Below are 23,695 nucleotides of genomic sequence, written 5' to 3'. Positions count from 1 at the left end.
CACCATCTTTCCCATTGGGCTGGGCCGGGGGCCCCTAGGTCCTAGGGCCCCCGGGCAACTGCCCATCGTGCCCAATGGGAAAGACGGCACTGATGTGCATTGACTGTGGCTACAGCAGGACTCCAATGCAGAGAGACCATTGGCTGAGAGCTGACAGAAAATGTGAAAATCATAAGGGAAAATCATAGAGCGTGACACTGATGGATTGATGATGGCAGCTCTGCTTTCCATTCTACTGGTTACAGTAGCAAGTACTGTGTGCACTAAGATATACCACCTGATTCTGGTTGTAGCCATGGGAACACCCAGCATTTTCATTGGGACTCCTGCAAAATGCTGGGCGTTCCCATGGATGACACCCATCCCCGCCACCTGCCCGATCCCTGAGAACGGGTCGGCAACTATGCAAGTCAGCAAAGTCGTTCTTAGAGGGGACCTGCACATGCCCATAAAAGGCCATGTACATGCACAGTCCCCGAACCATTGGTACGGGCCAAAGTTGCTATATATTGAGTAAATCAGAATGACCACTATAGTCCGCAGCTATGTGGTGTATGTGTATAAATGGCTTTTGTGTGATATTCTGTGTGTGACCACCGTGTAATATTATTCTGCATGGGCTGTCATTTATTAAGCTCCAGATGTGATGAGTTTGTCAATTTATTCAGTTACAGTTCCGTGATCTCTGTGTTGCAATGTTGTGCAGAGAATCAGGGGATCTTGTTCCCATCCATTAACTTGTAAATTATAACAAATAGTTGTATACTGAATTGCTGAGTGCTCAGGGAGAAATATTGCATCATTAGCAATCTTACCATATAAAAATGTGCATAAATAAACAAATGTAATGGTACATTGCTATAATTAAATGTTTCAATGAGAACAAACTCTGCACACAAATGACTCCAGTAAGAATTGTTGATCAGTTACATAAATGCCTCCATTGTTCTTTGCTGTGCTGTAAATCATATTGGATAATGTTTGACAACCAGGCAAGAACTGGCAAGTGCCAAAGTGAGATCTGCGCTGAGCTGATGATAGGTTTCTGATCCACAGATGCACAGACATTGGACATACATTAATACCCTTTTGATACGTAAAAGTTGCAAAACTGGCATTTAAAGTACACAGGCCCACCTTGGCATCAAAAGTGAAGGATGCAGTTGTGCACGCGCCAAAGGGGGTGTGGTCACTCACACGGGGGCATGTCTTTGAGTGTAGTATACCACACACCATATACCACTTCTACACATTATGCAACAAAATAATAGACCCCATTACAATTTCTCCTTACACATGATACCAAATGGAATGATATAAAATTCACATAATGCCATATGGATTAAGGCAAAATTCACAAAAAACACCACAAACAGGGACATTGCGCGCAAAAAAATTACGACATAATGCCCATTACATGTTAAGCCACACACCATAATGTCCATTATGTATTATGCCAAACACCGTAGTGCCTATTACAAATGATGCTGAATAAGTGCTGCTTACCTACATGTTCATTGCCAGGGATTCCATGCTCATTGCCAGGGGTTTCATGTTCGTTGCCATGTGGGATTACATGGTCATTGCCAGGGAAGTTAAATGCTCGTTGCCCATGGGGATACCATGCTTGTTGCCAGGGCATTGAAGGCTTGTTCCCAGGGGATAACATGCTAGTTTCCATGGCATATTAAATGCTCATTGCCTAGGGGGGTTAAATGCTCATTGCCAGGGGGAATTTATATGCTTGTTGCCCAGGGGCAACCTGGGCATCTGCTTTACTGCAGGAGCAGGAGCTGCCTGGGGACGGCCCACCATAACACACCAAGCTGTCCAGCTACCCCAGTCAGTCCCGTCAGTCTCCCCCTCTAACAATTTTCGCGGCCACAGACAGAGTGCTACCGCTGGCAGGACCAATTGCAGTTGCGGGACATACAGCTCATAGGGACATACAGCTCCCGGCCGTCGCTCTAATACACACACACACACTGACATGAGCCTGCTGTGAAAGGCTCCCGGCCGCTGCTTACACACACTGACATGAGTTGGTGCTGCTGCAGAAAGCTGGAGGAGGCCTTCTGCAGCAGCACCAGCTCATGTCAGTGTGTCTAAGCAGCGTCGGGGAGCCTTCCGCAACAGGCTCGTGTCAGTGTGTGTGTAAGTGAAGGCATCGACCGGGGGCTGCGTGTCCCTACAGGTTTTAAAAAAAAAATTAAGTCACCTAAATCCGCCCATGCCTTTCATCATTGGCCTTGTTGACTCCTCTCCAAATGTAACGTTTATGGTTGTGGCCAAAAAGTTTAATTTTGGTCTTATCACTCCATTGCAGAAGTTTTGAGGCTTGTCTCTGTGCTGTTTAGAGTATTGTAAGCAGAATGCTTTATGGAATTTGCGTAATAATGGCTTTCTTCTGGCGACTTGACCATGCAGCCCATTTTTCTTCAAATGCCTCCTTATTGTGCATCTGGAAACACCCACACAACTTTTTTATTCAGAGTACTGTATTTCAGTTATTTGTGGATTTTTCTTTGCATCCCGAACAATTTTCCTGGCAGTTCTTGCTGAAATTTTTGTTGGGTCTACCTGACAGTAATTTGGTTTCCCCAGAATCCCTCATTTTCCACTTCATAATTAAAGTTTGAACACTGCTGATTGGTATTCTCAATTACTTGGATATCTTTTTATATCCCTTTCCTGTTTTATACAGTTCAGTTAGCTTTTCCCGCAAATCCTTTGACAATTCTTATGCTTTCCCCATGACTCAGAATCCAGACATGTCAGTGCAGCACTGGATTAAAGATGCAAGGGTTGTTCAGGAGACCAGAAACTCACTGACCTTTTATACACACACACACACACACACACACACACACTGATTACAAGCAAACAGATCACAGGTGAGGATTGTGTCAACTTGTGTGCATGTTATGAGGTCAAAATCTCCAGGCTATGTAAACTATTGATGAGGGTTATTTGGGTAGTTTATGTTGTCATTATGATTTAAAAAGAGTAAACGCAGTTGTTTGACAATAAGGGGGACATTTACCAAAATGGATTCGTACACCAATTCGTATTCGTATTTGTTCTACGACCGTCTACGAATGTGTACGACTGGTGATGTTGTAAAAAAAGTCGTGTTCCGGAATGTTATTTATCTTTGAGTTGTCGTATAAAAAATCGTATTTATCGATGTCGTAGCCATGCGTATTTGGGTTTAGACATGTTTTCGTATTGTCGTAGACTCGTATACGAAATACGAATGTCGTAGGGATATCGAGGGTAGAAACCTAGATATTTCACGAATTGTCGTGAAACATTCTACGAAAAATCGTATTTTATTCCACATGCGTCACTACGAAACTGAAAGCACAAGCGTGATTGGTGTATTCCTTTTACACTTGGGAGGCCTCTCCCAGCCATATATAAGTCGTGAAGGCGCCAAAACTTGTTGTGGGTGTAGTTTGGAGTGTGGAGGAGAGAGGTGTAGTGGAGAGTTGGTTGGTGTTTTTTGGTGAGTTGGTTCTAAGTGATTTCTGAGTGTGTATTGTTCTGAAAGTTGTCTTGTGCTATTGTTTGTCTTGTCCTTTTAAAAGTTTGTCACTTGTTATTTTTCTTTTTTGTTCCAAAGTCGATATTTGTGTGTGTTTGTGTGTGTGTGTGTGTGTGTGTGTGTGTGTGTGTGTGTGTGTTTGAGGGAAGGAGTAGGAGTGTGTTTTGTGTTGTTTGTGTTTCATTTATTTTGTGTGGTAGAAGTTTGGGCTCATGTCTGAGAGTGGGGAAAGTTCCATGGGTGAGGTGGAGGAGGTGCCTGATGTGATGGTGGGTGACGAGGAGCTGGATGAGGAGGAGGATGAGGAATATGTGGCTGAGGAAGGTGAGGGTGAGGATGAAGAGGATTCTGAAGTGCCTGTTGACACCCCTGCTGGCTCCAAGAAGGGGAAAAAGAAAGCTGCTAAGAAGATGCCCAAGTTCTCAGCTGCTGAAAGCACTGCCCTTCTGCACAGTGTTATCAAGCATAAGGGCCCACTGTTTTTCCAGCCAGTGTCCGCAGCACGGAAGGCAAATATCTGGAAGGAAGTAGTGGAAGCAGTCAATGCTCATGGGACCGTTGTCCGTGACTTTGCAAATTGCAAAAAACGCTTCTACGACATCCGTCGGCTTGTCAAAGAGAAACTGGTTAAGGAGGGGAAGCATCGTCGCCGATATGGGCCCAATGTCCCATCCCGTATTGACTGGAAGGATTATGAGCGGGCAATGGCCACTCTGATTCCAAAAGAGATTATCAGCCCACCTGGTGTGCTTGATTCGGATGCCCGACATGCTGGTGAGTATTGGTAGTTTTATCATAGCTAGGATGCAACATAACAATTTTTTTTTTCACAACCGTCATTGTTTAGTCACCAATGAGCCACACACCCAGTTCATTAGCACTGTAATGTACACATGCTATACCACTCACATGGTTTAGTTGTTTGGGGCAAATTTTTTTATCTAGACATTTGGTCGACACAAGCAGTATGTTGACATGTGAAGGTTACAACTTGTTTGCATTACAACACAATTGCACAGGTTAGGTCTGCACAAACAGTGCAAACCACAATACCTCACAGTCATGTAAATGTTCTTTTGTGTGAATTAATTTGGTGTTATTGTAGTTTAGTGTAACCAGCTAAAATGCTTGTTTCAAAATCAAAACCATATGCTTTGCATGGGGACAGATGTCTTATGTGCTGTGCTAAATTGATTTTGTTGTTGTACATCAAAGTGAGATCTATATTGCTGTGTAAGCATTAATCAGCCAGTATTAACCCTGCACAGAAATGCTAAAACTGTGGCCAAATTAATGATTTCCACCTGTAACATCTGGCCCACCTGCAGTGCACATGCTGCACTCAATCTATTAATTAGGTCTGGTTAAAGTGAAGCTGATTAACATCATTAATGCTTCCCCACATTGGTGCTTTTGATTATTTCAAAGCTAAAATCAATCAACATACATACATGTATGTCATGTTTATGATGTAGTTTGGAACTGTTCTTATATAAATGGAACCGGTTTACAATTGTTATGTATGTTTGTGGCTGCATTTTCAGATGCAGTGTTTATGTGTAGTCCTCATTGTCTTATAATTTGTTGTTTTGTAGGTGTGTTTGCATTAATCGTTGTGCTAACTATTGTTGTTGTATCCCATAGCAACGCCTGTGTGTTTTTAACATAAACCTTATTCCAATGACAAATGTTACGGTTTGCATTCCAGACTCAACATCCATTAATATTGTTTTGCGAATTAGAGGCATTAATGTGTGTTGTGCATGTGTAAACATCATGTTAGAATTTTAATTGTTTACAATACACATTACAATTGTGCCAACATTATTGGAGTACTCTTGTAATGTAGGTGTCATGTTTATCTATTGTTTGTGGTAGTCTCTGTTTTTATTGTTGTGGCTGCTTGTGATGCTAATGAGGATGTGTTGTGGTTGTGTCATTTGTCATCACAGCTGCACGTGAAAAAAAAGGAAGGTCCTCCTCTCCTTCTGGAGCCAGCAAGATCTCAAAGGCCAAGCAATGGGACACATCCCCTGTGGGTTCAAGGGGTCCCCGGGCCAAAAAGTTGAAAGTACTGGCAGCTTCAGTGCCTCAACATGACTCTGGTGATTCAGATGATGACACAGGTATGTTTTGTAATTGTGCCATTGTCACATTCTTTTTCAACCCGCACAACATTATGGATGCGTACAAATATATAACATGGTAAGCCACAAATGGCATGCCAATCAGCTACTGTGTCACAGACTGTGTTTGACAAATGTGAGACGGGATTTGTTTGTTTGGCTGTGTAGCTCTCCATTGTTTCACTTGGAAAGTGTACATATGTTATCGCTCTCTCTCTGGTGTTGAACTTATGTTTGTCTTTTTTTCTCCATACAGCATCCCCTGCTGCATCGCGGTCTCGCACCGCAAGGACTCAGAGCCGTTCAGTTGCTGATCCTGCCCAGGGGGATCTATTTGGTGGGGGGAAGATAGGTGTGTGTTCTGACAGAGCCATCTCTGTCTATCTCTCTCTCTCTCTCTGTCTCTGTCTCTGTGTCTCTCTCTCTCTCTGTCTCTCTCTGTGTGTCTCTCTCTCTCTCTCTCTCTCTCTCTCTCTTGGTGAACTTATGGTTGTCTTTTATTCTCCCTACAGCATCCCGTGCTTTATCGCGGTCTGGCACCGCAAGGACTCAGAGCCGTTCCATTGCTGATCCTGCCCAGGGGGAACTATTAGGTGTGGGGGAGACAGGTGTGTGTTCTGACAGAGCCATCCTCCTCTCTGTATCTGTCTCTCTGTCTATGTCTCTCTGTCTCTCTCTCTGTCTCTCTCTGTATCTGTCTCTCTCTCTCTCTCTCTCTCACTCAACTTATGTTTGTCTTTTATTCTCCCTACAGCATCCCGTGCTTCATCGCGGTCTGGCACCGCAAGGACTCAGAGCCGTTCCATTGCTGATCCTGCCCAGGGGGAACTATTAGGTGTGGGGGAGACAGGTGTGTGTTCTGACAGAGCCATCCTCCTCTCTGTATCTGTCTCTCTGTCTATGTCTCTCTGTCTCTCTCTCTGTCTCTCTCTGTATCTGTCTCTCTCTCTCTCTCTCTCTCTCTCACTCAACTTATGTTTGTCTTTTATTCTCCCTACAGCATCCCGTGCTTCATCGCGGTCTGGCACCGCAAGGACTCAGAGCCTTTTCATTGCTGATCCTGCCCAGGGGGAACTATTAGGTGTGGGGGAGACAGGTGTGTGTTCTGACAGAGCCATCCTCCTCTCTGTATCTGTCTCTCTGTCTATGTCTCTCTGTCTCTCTCTCTGTCTCTCTCTGTATCTGTCTCTCTCTCTCTCTCTCTCTCTCAACTTATGTTTGTCTTTTATTCTCCCTACAGCATCCCGTGCTTCATCGCGGTCTGGCACCGCAAGGACTCAGAGCCGTTCCATTGCTGATCCTGCCCAGGGGGAACTATTAGGTGTGGGGGAGACAGGTGTGTGTTCTGACAGAGCCATCCTCCTCTCTGTATCTGTCTCTCTGTCTATGTCTCTCTGTCTCTCTCTCTGTCTCTCTCTGTATCTGTCTCTCTCTCTCTCTCACTCAACTTATGTTTGTCTTTTATTCTCCCTACAGCATCCCGTGCTTCATCGCGGTCTGGCACCGCAAGAACTCCGAGCCGTTCAGTGGCTACTCCTGCTGATCCTGCCCAGGGGGATCTATTTGTTGTTGAGGAGACAGGTGTGTGTTCTGACAGAGCCATCCTCCTCTCTGTATCTGTCTCTCTCTCTGTCTCTCTCTCTCTCACAACTTATGTTTGTCTTTAATTTTCCATACAGCATCCCGTGCTTCATTGCGGTCTGTCACCGCAAGCATTCCGAGCCGTTCAGTGGCTACTCCTGCTGATCCTGCCCAGGGGGATCTATTTGTTGTTGAGGAGACAGGTGTGTGTTCTGACAGAGCCATCCTCCTCTCTGTGGGCGGGATGTATCAAGTTTCGCCGTTTGAACGGCGTTTTACCGCTGCGCTGTTCTACCTGCGTTGCGGACCCTTTCCGCAAATGTATTAATGTTTAGTGGCAGGGCGGCCGGAGCTGACAGCGCGATGCTGTAGCGTGGTTCGTACTGCGCATGCGCGAGATTGAAGTTCGAGAGATTCAATCTGCGCATGCGCGAGAATAGAGTCATGGGAAATGTAGTGTAGTGTTATGATGGGCTTGCACATGCTCAGTGGATTGGAGCTGCAGGCGCCATTTTATGCATGCAGAAATGGCGCAGTAAGCAGTGTGTGGACAGTAGAAAGGTGTATAATGTAAGTGTTTTGCACATTTCTTTGTACAGCATTCAGGCTGCCCGGGACTGGCACTCTATGCTCATACTCATACAGATGATTACAGTCCCCGGGTCATCCTCTGTGCCATCCTGCCTTCTGTGCCAGGATCACTCTTCTCCTGTCTGTAACTTTCACTCTCTATTCATCCTGCCAGTGCCATCTTATTTGGCCTTTCCTTGCTATGTCAGTCACTTTCTACTCACTCTGCCAGCCCCTGTGCCATCCTCTCTGCCAAGCTAATCCTTCCCCTGCCACTGGCTGTCACTCTCTGCTCATCCTGACAGTGGTTTATCCCCTCCCTGCCCATATCAGTCACTTCTTTTCCTGTCTGTGCCAGTCTTCCCCTATCTGTCTCAGGCTCTCTCCCCTTAGCCTGCCTATGCCAGCACTTGTGACCTAGGTCTCTGACTGTGCCAGGCTGCCTCTATGTTAAGTATCTTTATGACCACTAGCTATTTTACTGCTGGGGCTATCAGTTCCCATTGCTGACCCCTCTCTCTCTGACCCCTACCCCACAACCAGCTTCCTTGGCTGTCTCTTTCCCTGGCGTCTCTCAATCCACTGGATTTCTCTTGTCTATTCTATTAGCGTGGCGAGCGCAGCGGATACCTTCACAGGTAAACGCGTCCCTTCGCGGGCTTCCCAGGTGTCCACGTCGCCACGGACACCTGTGAAGCCCGCAAGGGGACGCGTATAACTGTGAAGGTATCCGCGTCCCCTCGCGGGGCTCGCTGCGCTCGCCACGCTTCGGGCTCGGTGGCTCGCTGCGCTCGCCACACTATTCTATTCTCACTCCACGCCGTAGTGGATAGTAGGGCATGAAAAGGTCGGAGGACGCGTACCACCGCCCCTCGCGGGCACGCTGCGCTCGCCACGCTTCGGGTTCGCGTCTATCGTGGGGCGACGACGGGGACATTTATAATGTGAAATGGGTCATATTGACCCATTTCACATTATTTGACATTTTTACACTATTTCAATGTTAAATTTTTTTTAACATTGAATCCTATGTAAAAATTGGGTGCATCGCGTCGCATCGCGTCGGGACCAATGTTAATGGTCCCGACCGACACGATGCCCCCGATATTTTACCCTTCCCGACAAGATTTTAATGTTACAAATTTTTTTTACATTGAAGTCAATGGAAATATCGGGGGCATCGCGTCGGTCGCGTCGGGACCAATCTTAATGGTCCCGACCGACGCGATGCCCCCGATTTTTTTTTCCCCTAGCCGGCAAAATGGACCTGATTTCAAAAGAAATTGGGTCCATCGGGGTAATCGTGTCCCTTTATTAAGGGACACGATTACTTAAGATTGTGGCCGTGCTAGGAAACAAGTACCATTTATTTATTAAAAGTTTTGTATATAGCGCAGCATATTCCTTTGCCCTTTACAAAGGACACATTGTTTAAAAAAAAAAATAAGGGGTTTTTACAGAGAGTCAAAAGGTAGGAGGGCCATGCTCGCAAGCTTACAATATATAGGATATTAACGCAAGGGACAGCTCTTGCGTTAAGAGCTGCCCCTTGTGATGCAGTGCCATGTGCAGACTCCCGGTGCTGGTTGCAGGGAATGCTGAAAGTGATCTGTGATGGATCCCTCATACAGCGCATATGCTTCTATAGGGTTTCTCCAGCCTCTGCTGGTGATTCTTTCCAGAGCGCTGCCACTGCGGCCAGCTGTTATAACATGCAGTTATGTGGTTGAAACCCTGATAAATGGTTTTTTACCGCATTTCTGATATATCACATCCAGCCCATATAGGAGATATTGGAAGTTGGGCAGGTGACATGCTGTAGGGAGTACTATACAGGCTCAATGTAAGGGTGGGATGTATTTATGTACATTGATGCCCTTCAGCGGCCACCCTCCACAATGGCAGCACATATGTTCATTGCGGTGTGGTGACGGAGACCTGTACTCTGGTGTGCAGGGGGGTGTCCGTGACCTCTTTGCCACCGACATCTCCCCTCACACCAAGGACAGCTAAGCATGCTGTCCCTGGTGTTTCCTTTCTTCCTCGTAACAGCTGGAAGGGTGGTTCGGTTGCTTTACAAGGGTGTGGAAAATGTGTTTTTGGGCCGGCGGATTTGAGCGGGGATGCGCGCTCCTGCATCATCGCCGGGAAAGCCGTTCATCTGCTGGTTATACCGTCGGTGCCGGGAAGGGGGCAAGCCGCTCAGTGTGTATGCACAGAGCGCTTTTCCCCACAGTGATCATTGACCTCATCGCTGTCCATACACGCTGGGCAAAGTGGCCCGGTGGGTATGGTCCCTGACCTGTGCCTTAGGTGTTAGATGCATTTGTCATTTGGTTGGGTGTGACCAATTTTTCTTTATTTTTTCCCCCTAGACTTCGCTACACTTCTGTGAAAATTCATTGCGGATATAAGTGTATTTCAAATCCTCGGTTATCTTGCTACCTACATATATAGGTAAGTTAAAAAAGGGCGGTGGGCTACTTATTAGGCGGATGTGCATCCTTAGGTACTGTATATCTAGGAATTGGTAGAAGGTTGGATGGGTATGCCAGCATATGTTGCATAATGTCCGTTTAGATTGCGTACCAAGCTAATGATTCCCTACGCCTTTGGCACGGACTGTCCGTGCTTTCATATTGAAAATTTTGAAACATGGATGTAGTCAAATTTATTATCGCCAATTGCAGATGAAACCTACTAGCGTTGTGGTTTTTTTTTTTTTTTGTATAAAAAAAGTTAAATGCTTGTGTGGCGTCTTGCATTTCTATCCTAATGGTGTCCGTTGCGTTAGATATTCCATGGTTGGTAACGGGCCATACGCACTTGACGACTTTCAGGAGAAAGTCGCCAAGAACAGGGGTTTGTCTGCGGATTTCAGCAGAAAGTCGGCAATTGTGTTTTTGGGCCGGCGGATTTGAGCAGGGATGCGCGCTCCTGCATCATCGCCGGGAAAGCCGTTCATCTGCTGGTTATACCATCGGTGCCGGGAAGGGGGCAAGCCGCTCAGTGTGTATGCACAGAGCGCTTTTCCCCACAGTGATCATTGACCTCATCGCTGTCCATACACGCTGGGCAAAGTGGCCCGGTGGGTATGGTCCCTGACCTGTGCCTTAGGTGTTAGATGCATTTGTCATTTGGTTGGGTGTGACCAATTTTTCTTTATTTTTTCCCCCTAGACTTCGCTACACTTCTGTGAAAATTCATTGCGGATATAAGTGTATTTCAAATCCTCGGTTATCTTGCTACCTACATATATAGGTAAGTTAAAAAAGGGAGGTGGGCTACTTATTAGGCGGATGTGCATCCTTAGGTACTGTATATCTAGGAATTGGTAGAAGGTTGGATGGGTATGCCAGCATTTTCCTTCAATTTACCAATTGACAATTTTCTGTACATACACTATTTATGGTCCAGTGTAGATCTCAAATATTAATGTGGTCTTTCTCACTTGTCTGAAATTGTAATATGAGACCCATTTCTCTCACATGTACATATGCGCTGGCATTGTGGCGGTTGGCTGTAGAAGGCTGGCAATTTATATTAATACATTCCGCCCTACGTATAATGCTCGAGGAGCAGTAATTTAAAAAAAAAAATTCAGTCTTTGAGTTTCTACTGCTGTGCATGTGAGCTTATTGTAATGTAAGTTACTTTTCATATCTGGAATAACTCGCTGCTATTTTTAACTTAATTCCATTTAATTTAAATTTACCTTAGATTGTGGTTTTAAAAATTTGCGTTAATAATTTTAAAATAATCCTCCATATTTCTACGTAATAGGTGGAGATTTGCCTTTATGTGTTTGTGTTAGTCCTAGGAGGTCTGGCAATGTTTCAGCTTTGAGGAAATCATGCAATAATTTGCAAATCTCCATTTTATAGTCGTATTTCAATTTGGATAATATCCTGTTCAATTTTTTGTTTAGGAGGTACACACAACTCCCTATTACCTATGTTATTGATAAGGTACACAGATTTTTAACAAATTACTACCTTTAAGAAAGCATGTCCAGATTGCAAACTGTATATAGTTTTAAAGTAATAGTAAATTTTGAAAAAGGTGACTGCTCTAAATATTTGTTTTAATATTGACTTATCTTAATGTAATTATTTTTTGCAATATTTTAAAGTTTTGATTGTGATCATCTCATGTGTCATGTAGATTATAGTTTGATGTTTAATTTTTATTGTAATATTTGTACAGGTTTCAGGAACAATGTCTGATTTGGATTTAAATTGGTCAGATACAAATCTTCAAAACTACTCAGATGATAATTCATCTGTTAGTGGATCCAAAAAACCACATAAGAAGACCAAGCGTGGACCTAAATTTACAATATTAGAAAATGAGGCATTAATTGACGGTGTAATAAAGAATTACAAAGTTTTATTTGGTAAACCATCGGGCTTAAATGTGCCTTTTGAAAGCCGCGAGAGCACATGGCGTCAAATTGCCAAATCAGTTTCAGCAGTGAGTAAAGTCAACAGAAATGCATTTGTATGCAAAAAACGCTATTCCGACTGCAAGGTCAATGTTCGTAAGAAAATGTCGATGCTTAATAACCACCAAAAAAAAACTGGCGGTGGGGGACCATTGAATATAGAATTTGCCGATTGGGAGAAAAAATTAAAAAAGAAAATCATTCCATCAACTGTTGTAGGAATTCCACAAGGCGTGGACACTGAGGTTGGCTCTTCAAATCTGACAAGTATGTTTATTTTTTTTTTTTTTTTAAATAGGTATATATATGTGGGGCTTTACTTATTTTGTATATGTAATTTTGATTTCTGTGATGGGTCCCATTGATAATAATTTGTTGTTTTTTTTGTGAACAATTGACATATGCAAGGCAGCAGATCCATTTGAGCAAATATTTCCATATACATCAATATTTAAGTGTTCTACGATATTTAGGGCGGGATGTATTAAAATACATCGCCGCCCTTAGCTCCCCCCCCGCAACGATGCCGCCGCATATGTACTAACATATGCGGCTGGCATCGCGATGCGGTGACGGAGGCCCCCCGCGATACCTGGAATATGGTGCGCGGGGGGTCTCCGTCACCTCCCAGCCGGCTCCTTCATCCCTCACGCCGGTGACAGCTAAGCAAGCTGTCCCCGGCGCTTCCTCCTCCCCCTGCAGCCGGAAGGACGTCCGGCTGCGTTGCTAGGGGGAGGAAGGGCTTACCTTCCGGGGTCCAAGAGGACCTGCAAGAAGGTAAGCCCAAGGGAGGAGGGAAAGGGGGGGTCGGCGAGGCGGCGGTGTTGCGGCGACCCGGCGGGCGGCGAAAAGAAGCCCATAGGCTTCTATAGAGTATCGCCACCCAAAGGTGGCGATACCCTGCCTTGCGGTGACGGTGCGATCGGGTGATAGTACATAGGAAAATGAGGTAAAACGGGGGTTTTACCGCATTTTCCCTTTAGTACATCTCGCCCTGTAAATGGATAATACATTATACAATAATTATATACTAATGTTATATATTAATTATATTATAGTATACATAATACATTAAACATCACCACTTTTTAGCCCAAATGCCGCAATGGCACTGTATAGTCAATAACATATATGGCTGTTATCGCAGTGCGCAGTTTGACGGCCGCCGCAAAATCTATGCTGAGTTGTGCATGTGGTCTCCCTTATGCATGACTCTATCTTCATGCCAGGTAAAGCTTAGAAGCCTGTTCTCGGTGACTCTACCTTTAGGGGGAAGGATGTCCTGCTTAATCAATAGGGGGAGGAAGGGCTTTCCTTTAGGTGTCCTGGAGTCCCATCTTGGAAATTAAGGGGTGGTTGGCGTGGTGCTGGCATTCCATTGTAGCCGCCTGCTGGCAAAAGAAGCCTATTGGCTTATATAATGTTTATCAATCTAAAGGAGTCAATACCTTAAGTTGTAGTATCAACGAGGAGTTTTATTTCTAGTGTTATGAAAACTTATCTAATAGATATATTTCACCATGATACCTAACTGGAAATTGTGTCCACCAAATTGGTCAAATTGATCTAGCTATTATACGATGCAAGTTACATAAGTATCACGTGTATATCATTGATTCTGTGCATAAATTTTAGGAACCTGATCACAGAAATCGGCAGTCCATTCACTACATAAGTAACTATGGTTTAGTTCTTTTGTTGTTATCTCATAAATGTTAAAATTATTATTTATGTTAATTTACTTTTTTTTTTTAATTATTACTTTGTAGAGAAAAAACGAAAAGTAAAAAGGTTGACCTATGACAGTGAGGACTCACAACAAGCACAGTCTAGTAATGTCATGGCTTCCAAAAATAGACTACCTCTTGGTAAGTATTTTTAAATATTGTTTTTTTTTCTAATTCTATTTAGCATATATGTTATTGGTTGTAGGCTTCCACATATTAAATGTAGATTTCTGTTACATGATCCATAATTCAAAAATTTGGTACTTTTGAAGGATCAGCCCTCCCAATTTTTAGAGTGCCATTTTGGACACCCTGATCATTTCCACACTATCCAACAACACATGGAGTTGGATATAAACCTGTTGCAAGGGTAGTGAGCCTATGTGCCCAAAGTGTGGCGTACGGAAACGTTCTACATTTGGTGGGATTTATCCACGTTTTTCTCTAACATTTTTTTTTAAAAATACAAATTTTTTAGTATAGATTTTTTCGGAGTTGAGTCCAGCTACTTCATTTTTTTGCGCTTCGAAAAATAGGTAAATTATTTTATGTTGGAAAAAAGTACACTGGATAGGGAAGGTCTATAAAAATTTAAAGATTTAGTTTATAGCAGTTTGCAATCCTTTTTGAAATCTCAAAATGTATTTTTAAAAGTTATACATGTATAACTGTTTTCCTTTGACATTTTTTAATAATATCACTATTTTTTTTTTCTATTTAAATAATTTCCATTTTTGTTATTTTTTCAGAGAACAAGAAAAAAAGAAAAGTCAAGCCAAACCGGATAATATGCGATGAGGATTCAGAACAATCTGAAACATTATCCATTTCCATGAACAATGATCCATTCGAAAATCAACAAAATGTGATATTGTCAATAAATGATGACAGCTCAAGTGTTGAATCTATAATGTGTACTTCTGGACGGAAAGGTGAGGGTACTAAGAAATCTGCAAAAAATTCCAGCATCGATTCTTCCATTGAAATGTCAGAAATTATAAATTCAGCAGTGGATGTTCATTTAAAACATCAGAGTAACGACACAAGTCGCTTAATTCAGGAGATGAAAGAATTTCGTGCAGATTTTAATAACTTCACCACAGAAATCTCTGCCACATTCAAATCATTAGCTGAAACATTTGATCACATTTGTATCAATATACGTGCAATTAAAGACATGCAAAAGCAACTTGTGCAATACAAATTTAAAAAGCTGGATTATCTCCTTGAAACTCATGTTGATAACATAAATGAGCAAATTAATGTGAATCAGCCTTGTGCTTCTCCTAAAAATAATGAAGATGGGCAATCCAGTTTGCCAAAAGATAATACATCTAACCGTCCTAAAAGGCAATTTAAAAGGCCTAGGTGGTTAGAAGACGTTGAAATATAAGTAGACATTTCAAGTTCAAATAATAATTTGAATCCTATCCCCATGTTTGCTGAATAGTTCTTTCAAATTTAGTCTATATTGAATTTGTTGCTTTTGAGGTTGCATTGTGCAAGTTATTTTACCCATAAAGATGCATGTGACTTTGCGGCAGATGTATCAAGGTTTAACAAGAGATAAATACAAAGGTGATAAGGAGAAATTAACATCCAGCCAATCAACACCTTGCTGAATTTTTTCAAACACAGCCTGTGGTATGACAGGTAGCAGGTGATTGGCTGGGCGTTTATCTCTCCTTATCTTCCCTTGCATTTATCTCTTGGTAAAGCTTGATACATCTGACCCTTTGTAGTTACATATGATATTTTATTGCTTACTCAGATTTTGACATTTATAAGTGTTACGCATTGTAATGTTAAATACCATTGAAAATGTCATGTTTTGCGATGTTTTCAATAATAATTTTTCAAATATTATATATATAGCAAAGGGTCGTATATAGGCTGCAATATTCGTTAAAATTGTTAAATCCAACTTCTTAATGTACCACCTCCCCTATCAACGTTTCACCAAAACCGTGCACGCGTAGTAACTATTGGATTTTACCACTTTGTACCCTTTTTTTCTGTTATGCATGGACTTGCATATAGTGTTCATTCTAGCACCCGCTATATTTGAAAACCAAAGCAGTTCCTCCTCCCTGCCTGGGGAGTCGCTATCTGCTGTAGTGCCTCTAGCAGTGGGGGCTGTTTATCAGCACGGATATGCAACCTTAGACCTGTGCTAGAAACACCACAGCAGACAGTGACACCCCAGGCAGGGAGGAGGAACTGCAGGGGTCTTAAATTATGGCGGATACTAGAATGAACACTAGCATATAAAGCAGACAAAATGTAATTGTCATAATTCTTATAGAAGTATTAGGTTGGTGATGATGTACATTACATTTTTTAATGGAAAAAATGTTTTCTTTAAATATGTAATGTAATATTGTTGCCTACCGATACAAATAATATATGTTTGTATATGAGAAGTACTTCGTTTCCAAAAAAATTGCCATACAGTGCTTTTCCAAGTTTTTAAAAGAGAATTGCTTTAAATACATATGCAATGGACTATTGCATGCATAGCTAAAATTCGAGTTTAGCGTGTTCAGTAACTATATTGTAAGTACAGTTGTGTAAGCCTTACCTTCAAACTTGTACTGGTTATTCTCATTATTTCATTTTTTTTGTTTTTTTAAGTATCATTTTTTTTATGAATAGATTTGTACACATATATTGAGGTCAAATATATTGCATACAAAGCTGATGACAGTTATATTTTTAAGAAGTTTCAAGAAGTGCTTCTTTATTGAAACTGCAGATGTTTATATGTTTGTTAGGTATATTTTCACATTACATTGATGTTAAAATGTATTAATATTTTTGGTACATCTTGTTGATCACGGCTCCCATCGCATGCCATCCCATTCCTTTTTTACTGGCATGAGATGACATGTGTTGGGATGAGATTTGGCTATTTGTTAGTCATGTCTTTGAGAAAATCACATTCAATAACATGCATTTGGTTACATGCGATTGGATGTGATTTTGCACAGTAAAGCATCCAAATGCATGTAGTCATGTTTGAATGCCACCAAATGTCATATTTCATAGGATGCCACCCACATTTTCAACAACAATCCGAAGCATTGCGACCACTGCGGTACGCGTCGTACGACCAATTCTTACCCCCACTATCAATATTGACGTGAAGTTGATAATATAGTTTGGCCAACACAGTGAGGCACCGAGATCCAAACGTGGCGAGCACACGCAGTTTTCTAGGCCCACAGTGTTGCGAGCGTAGCGAGAGTTGTTGAGGACACCTGTGAAGCCCGCAAGGCTACGCGGTTATCTGTACAGGTATCCTCACGCTTTTGGCGCGATATCTCACTGCGCTCGCCTCACATTATATTCTCAACTCCACGCTGACGTCGATAGTGGGGGCATTTAAAGGTCGTATGACATGTAACATGGCCCATCGTGGCCTGGCTGTGGTCGCCACGCTTTGCTTTGTCGTTAATAGTGGGGGTGACTCTCAATGAAAAATGGCATTAGATAGCATTTATTATTATTCACTTGCATTTAAGTGAGAAATCACATCCAATGTGATTGCATGTGATGCGACCACATGCTTTTTGTATCCAATCAATATCGTGGAAGCTGTGATATTGTAAAAGTACCATATTTTTTAAAAATGTATGTTGATTATTAATACAGTGAGAAAACTTCAAATAAAACTAAATATTAGTAAATGTTAAATATTCAATAAAAATTGAATAAATGTTGGAATTTTGGTTTTATTTGTATTGAATTATTTATTTATAGTTTCACAACAGATTAAACAATGGTAAGTGGAGGTTGAAATTTGCAACATATAACATATAGTTTTTGAAAATTTTGTAACATTTAGTTAAATATGTCAGAAATCAGCTTTGAACGAATAACTTTGCCCTTTGCTGTTACAAGTTTATTTACAGTAGGCCTAAAGGAGCAATCATCCTCTGGTTGTAATTTCCACTCTTTGACATTTACATTAAATTTCAAGCAGATATTGTGTAAAATGCAGCACACAGTAAACATTCGGCAAATTTTGTCAGCTGAATACATTAGAGAACCGCCATTTTTCGATAAACAACGGAATCTACTTTTTAAAATTCCAAAAGCCCGTTCAATAACTCCTCGTGTTAATGCATGTGATTTGTTGTATTTTTTTCCCGCTATCCCTTTAGGGTGTGAAACAGGGGTAAGTAACCAAGGACGGCAACCGTATCCGGAATCACCTGTCAAATGTAAATATTAGAAAATTTCCACTCTTAATTTGCAATACAAAACAACTTGAGATACTATAATTACTCTGTTACAGTAGTACATTAATTCATGAGATTAATAAGTCTATTGGTACATTTTTCCTAAAACGGCGGCTACAAATAAAATCTTGTGCCGTCGTGTGCTAAAAATGAAGTTGGTCGCGTCTGGCCCATAACTAATGGGCCGAAACGCGTTCGAAATTGCCGCAGCAACCCAGCGATTCCCCCATTGGAATCTATGTTAAATGAGTTCCCATTCATTTCAAAGGATATATTGGTCTGGTCGCAAGCAGCGATATCTCCATAGGAATTAATGGGAGCGCATGTAACATTGGTTGCGACCCATAGGAAACAATGGGTTTGTAACTTTGTTTTATCAATGTATGTATGTAATATGTCAAAATAATCGCATGTACCCCACCAAAAATAATAAATGTCTCCCCTGTCCCCCTTCATTGTCAACGCCACCCCCAGTATCCACGTGTTACCGGAGCGTACGAGCGCTGAGAGCCTGCGAGAGGCGGCGGTACGTGTTCTACAAATAATTTCATGAGGCCACTATCCACGTTGGCGTGAAGTTGAGAATATAAAGTGTGGCGAGCGCAGCGACCCACTGAGCCTGAAGCGTGGCGAGCGCACGCGGACACCTTCACAGGTATGCGCGTCCCCTTGCAGGCTTCACATGTGTCTGTCTCCCCTTGCGGGGATCGCTATGCTCAACTACCTTTTGTGCCTCGCTGCGCTCGCCAGATTTTATATTCTCAACTCCATGCCAACGTGGATAGTGGCCTCATGAAATTATTCGTAAGAAGTGTACTGGCGTCCCTCGTGGGCTTGCTATGCTCCTACGCTTCTGGTCCACGTGGATAATGGGGGTGGCGTTGACACTGAAGGGAGACATGGGGGGGACAGGTGGGACATTTATCCTTATGTGGGGGGTACAGGCGAATAATTTGACATATTGCAGTCATAGTTTGAATAAATAAAGTTAAAAACCCATTGTTTCCTATTAGAAAAACGCAGGAATCGGCGAACTCGCACGATTGCAGGCCGTTATTAACGGACGCGACTCCCGCAATTCTGGCAATTTTTTTTTTTTTTAAAAACACCCACAAAAAACCTTGTAAAATACAGAAAATCGGTCAGTCACATACTATAAAATAATTTATGCAACATTCCCGCGATTGCAGCCGTTCTAGGACACCAGTACCAGATTATTTAAAGTAATAACCAAAATCATCAAAAATGAAATAGTAACGTAGGGTATGCCCATATGTAGATGATGACATCATATAGAGGCCTCTTACCTTTCATAACGCAAAATATATTATAATATTGTTCATGGATCTAACAATATATACCATGATTAGATGTGTTGGCCAGGGGGTGGTAATAATCATATTGCATCAAATTATAATTGTTTTGTATATATTTGTAAATAAGCCCAATAGGATTACTACTATTTCTTAAATATTTCATTTAAAAATTATTTTAAGAAAAAAAAATCTATGTGAAATTTACAATTTTTTTTAAAAGTAATGTAGATATATTTTTATAAAGTTTTCATTTATGGTAGTCAATCTCAAATATTTAAATTTTAATTTTTTTAAGTCACAGGTCAACTTGTTGGACAATTTTATCTTATTTAAAAATTTACAAACTCAAAATCAGACATCAATTAAATATATAATTTCAGAGAACTGTAAACTCACCAAGTAGCCATCCATCAGGAAAATCCTCATTTTCAAATTTTAAAAACAAATTTGAATTTTTTAAAATATGAGAGTCGTGTGCTGATCCTGGGAATGCAGCGTATACATTTAAAAATTTGGTACTAGAATCGCATACTGCTTGAAAATTCATCGAATGAAAATTTTTTCTATTCCTAGACGCCTCTTCTAAATCATGAGATGGACAAAACTGAATGTGTGTGCAATCTAATGCACCTACAACGTTAGGAAACTTGGCTATTTTGTAGAATCCTTGCTTAAGATTAATCCAACCTTCAGCAGTGTTAGGGAAAGAGATATAATCAGATGTGTGCTTTAGGATAGCAGATAGAACTTTGTCAAAAAAGCGACTAAATGTTGACTGGCTAATACCTCCAACTTCTGAAACTGTACTTTGTATCGATCCAGTGGCTAAAAAATGTAGAGTTGCGAGTAATTTGGATAAACCGGTAATTGCAAAGCTTCTTTTGGTTTTTGGGTCTATGTCTTTCCGTATTTTATTGTACAATTCTAGAATGGCTACACTTGGCAATCGATAAAATTTCATTATTGACGATTCACGTCTTCCAAGTAGAGTACTTCTTTGTTTGAATATTCTTTGACGTCGCTTTAGATACCTTGGGTTATTTCTTTTTTTTAAATTCCGTTTAATTATTTTTGTCTGATTCCTAGCCATAAGTATTCTTAAAACAAGATGCAGGATTTTCAATGTAAAATCCATCTATATGATAGAAATGACATGCATGTAAAAACACCATAATAAATTACCTTAATCAAATATGATCTTAGATAACTAAAAATTTAAGGAAAACTTAGATAAAAAGTAATTGAGTAGATTGAATTGAAATTCCCACATACATCAACACCACATCCCCATCAAAGTTGCTTTTTCTGTAATGACAACCGAAAAAGAAAGAAATTGTAGGAGTATTATAAGCTTGATTTTTCTCGCCCATTACATGTTATCAATACATTTTACCATACAGTAGCCCATTGTTGTAATAGAACTTCCTTTCAAAAAGGCTCATATACATTAGGTTGGAGTTGACTTTTCCAAAAAGTTAGATAATGTATGAGAGCTACCCCAGCTGCTCCCATGGAGATGTGGCAATTAATAAACAAGTTTTTTCATGGGAAAAATCTCAACCTAATCAGCCCATGTTAAATCCTGGGGTGCTGCAGCTGGTGCGTGGTCTTGCCTATGTTCTCTGGGGTGCATGGTACGAGGTTCTCCAGAAACACTGTGATGGACAGCGGCAGCAATGTTCAACACAAATAAATAGAAATGTCATTCGCTAATTGGCTAGGAAAGTGAGCATTCTCAACCAAACAGCAACCTTGCTGCTGATTAACTGGGAGCACCCTCTCCCTCAACCAACCAGCAGCCAGGCTATGATTTTAATTGTTTTAAACACATAGGGCCTTATTCTAGCTCACTCTTTCAGACAAAATCCTTCTTAGATGGACAAAACCATGTGCACTGCAGGGGGGCAGATTTAACCTGTGCAGATATAAATAGATTTGGTGATTTTTTGGTGATTCTTTGCAGGGTAAATACTGGCTGCTTTATTTTAACACTGCAATATAGATCTCACTTTGAAGTAAAACCCCACCCAAATCTAATTAGATCTGCACAAGTTACATCTGCTCCCCTGCAGTGCACATGGTTTTGTCCATCTAAGAAGGATTTTGTCTGAAAGAGTGAACTCGAATAAGGCCCTTAAGCCGCTGAACATAATATTTTTTAAGGTGCCACATGGACTCTGCAATGCCTTTCAAAGTTATGATGTTGGATGTGCAACAGGTCTGACTACCCTACAAAGATATGATGAGCATGGGACCGAGGATCCAATGTGAGGGCGCCCATACACTAGTCGATTTTTAACCTATTATGAGTTGATTCTTCCAAATTTTCTCAAATAGGGCCAAAATCAGCTACTGCATATGAGACATAAATCATCACGCCTTTATCAAAACCCATCAATGGCCCATCGATCTGTCTTCTTTATCATCCTGAATGGAATGCATTGACCTTGAAAGGTAATACACCTTCCCCGAAGGTGCACTTCACAATATGCACTTTTGGTCCAATTTTGGACAAATCCACAGTTTCTGTGCAAAATTTCTCCAAAAAACGCATAGTAAATGGGTGTCCGCAGTTCCGATGTGATGACCCACAATTGACTTCTGAGTCGGCTGTTTTGACCTGCTACATGGACAACCACCCAAGTTCAGACTCGAGTGCAGGGTCACTGCAACTCGATAAGTATTGCAAAAGTCTACAACACAATTGTACAACACAATCCAAATCCAGGTCCGGCCACTGATTGGCTGCAGGAGAGAGCGCACCCAGCCAATGAATGGCAAGGTCGTTGCAAGTTTGAGAGCGCTCCCTTTCTCAGCCAAACATTACCAGAAATTAAATTTGAATTGTGTTCAATAATGCCACATGTGTTTATTGAGCCCTTGTAAATTTATTTGTTATTTAAAGAGATATATACTATAAATTCACATTTAGCTGCAAATATTGGTTGAAAAATATTTTCATTTTAAAATAAAAAAATACACATTTGATATTTTTCTAATATCTAAATGCCAAGAGCAAGATGTAATAAACTGAAAATGGTAAAACCCCAGTTTAAGTACATTTGCAAATGTAACAAAATATACCCTGCAACATAGTTGGAGATATCCTATACAGTTTACGGATCCATATAGAATCCAATGGCCTTATTTCCATCATCTCTGACGCAAAGCCACTAACTAAGACAAAGGCGAAATGCTTCCACTGCTTAATAGACCTACTATCCAACAACATTGACTAAATATTTTTTGTGGTATTGACTATATTATATATAAATATATTGCAGTAAGAAATAATAAACATAGCTACCATTCACCTCCACGTCTTGACAAAGCTTCCACTAATAAACTAAAATATGCAACTGACGATGTGGTGCGCTGAAGGAGACCCCTGTTATTTGGTTTGCAGTGTTGTCCTTCCTTTTCTGCAAGATTTCGGCGTCTCCCTGCGTCTCCTCCGCCACCCTGCAAGTAGATGACCTCAAAGCTGTGACACCTGTTGACAGACAGTGAAGCATTGATGGAGGACTAAAGGGAGGGGGGCGCACGGGCAGCGGAAGCAAGCAAAAATAGAAGCCCAAAGGAATCTATCACCACCCACCGCAATCACGTCGCCTTGCCTAACCACACCTTCTCCCCCTCCCTCGGACTTACCTTTTTGCAGGTCCCCCAGGACCCTTGGAAGGTAAGCCCTTCCTTCACCTAGTGAAGTAGCTAGACATCCTTCAAGGCTGCAGATGGAGGGAGGAGGCGCAGGGCACAACCTGGTTTGCTGACTCCGCCGAAAGGGGAGACACCAGCGGCAAGAAGATGACAACCCACCCCACCAAAACCAGAATAGGGTTTATTCCAAGCAGACAGACTCCTGCCGGATGGTGAAATCTTGGACAGGCATGAGGACGTGCCAGACTGAGCAGTTTACAATGGAGGGGTTAGCCACTGCCCGGCAGCCGTCCCCTCAATTGGTGGGATCTTGCTGCAACCGGACAGCTGGGCCGTGGCCATCCCATGTGAATGGACACATTAGTGTTCATTGACAATTAATAAGTACGGCATGGCTTTTGCTCATCCGGGATTTCAACATCTAGCAGGAGCCTGACTGTGTGAAATAGCCCTAAAAGTTTAGGGGCCCATTTTTAAAAC

The 23,695-nt window shown here is 41.7% G+C and overlaps 1 protein-coding gene across 2 annotated transcripts; it reads left to right on the top strand.

Moving 5' to 3' along the window:
• The first annotated feature begins 7,145 nt into the window (after nucleotides 1-7,145).
• On the top strand, nucleotides 7,146-17,647 carry LOC146026073 (uncharacterized). 2 transcript variants are annotated; one of them, XM_083156436.1, is made up of 7 exons: nucleotides 7,146-7,254; nucleotides 7,353-7,457; nucleotides 10,200-10,281; nucleotides 11,004-11,085; nucleotides 12,031-12,535; nucleotides 14,038-14,136; nucleotides 14,745-17,647. In XM_083156436.1, the coding sequence occupies exons 5-7, from the start codon at nucleotides 12,043-12,045 to the stop codon at nucleotides 15,386-15,388; spliced, it is 1,236 nt and encodes a 411-aa protein (XP_083012562.1). In that variant the 5' UTR covers nucleotides 7,146-7,254; nucleotides 7,353-7,457; nucleotides 10,200-10,281; nucleotides 11,004-11,085; nucleotides 12,031-12,042; the 3' UTR covers nucleotides 15,389-17,647. The 2 variants fall into 2 exon arrangements, with proteins under 2 accessions (XP_083012562.1, XP_083012563.1); XM_083156437.1 differs by lacking the exons at nucleotides 7,146-7,254; nucleotides 7,353-7,457 and having other exon boundaries at nucleotides 9,897-10,281.
• The last annotated feature ends 6,048 nt before the right edge of the window (nucleotides 17,648-23,695 follow it).

This window comes from Crinia signifera, chromosome 8 (genome assembly GCF_055691185.1).
Source record: "Crinia signifera chromosome 8, ASM5569118v1, whole genome shotgun sequence".
NCBI lineage: Eukaryota > Metazoa > Chordata > Amphibia > Anura > Myobatrachidae > Crinia > Crinia signifera.
This window is presented reverse-complemented; position numbering and strand designations above follow the sequence as displayed.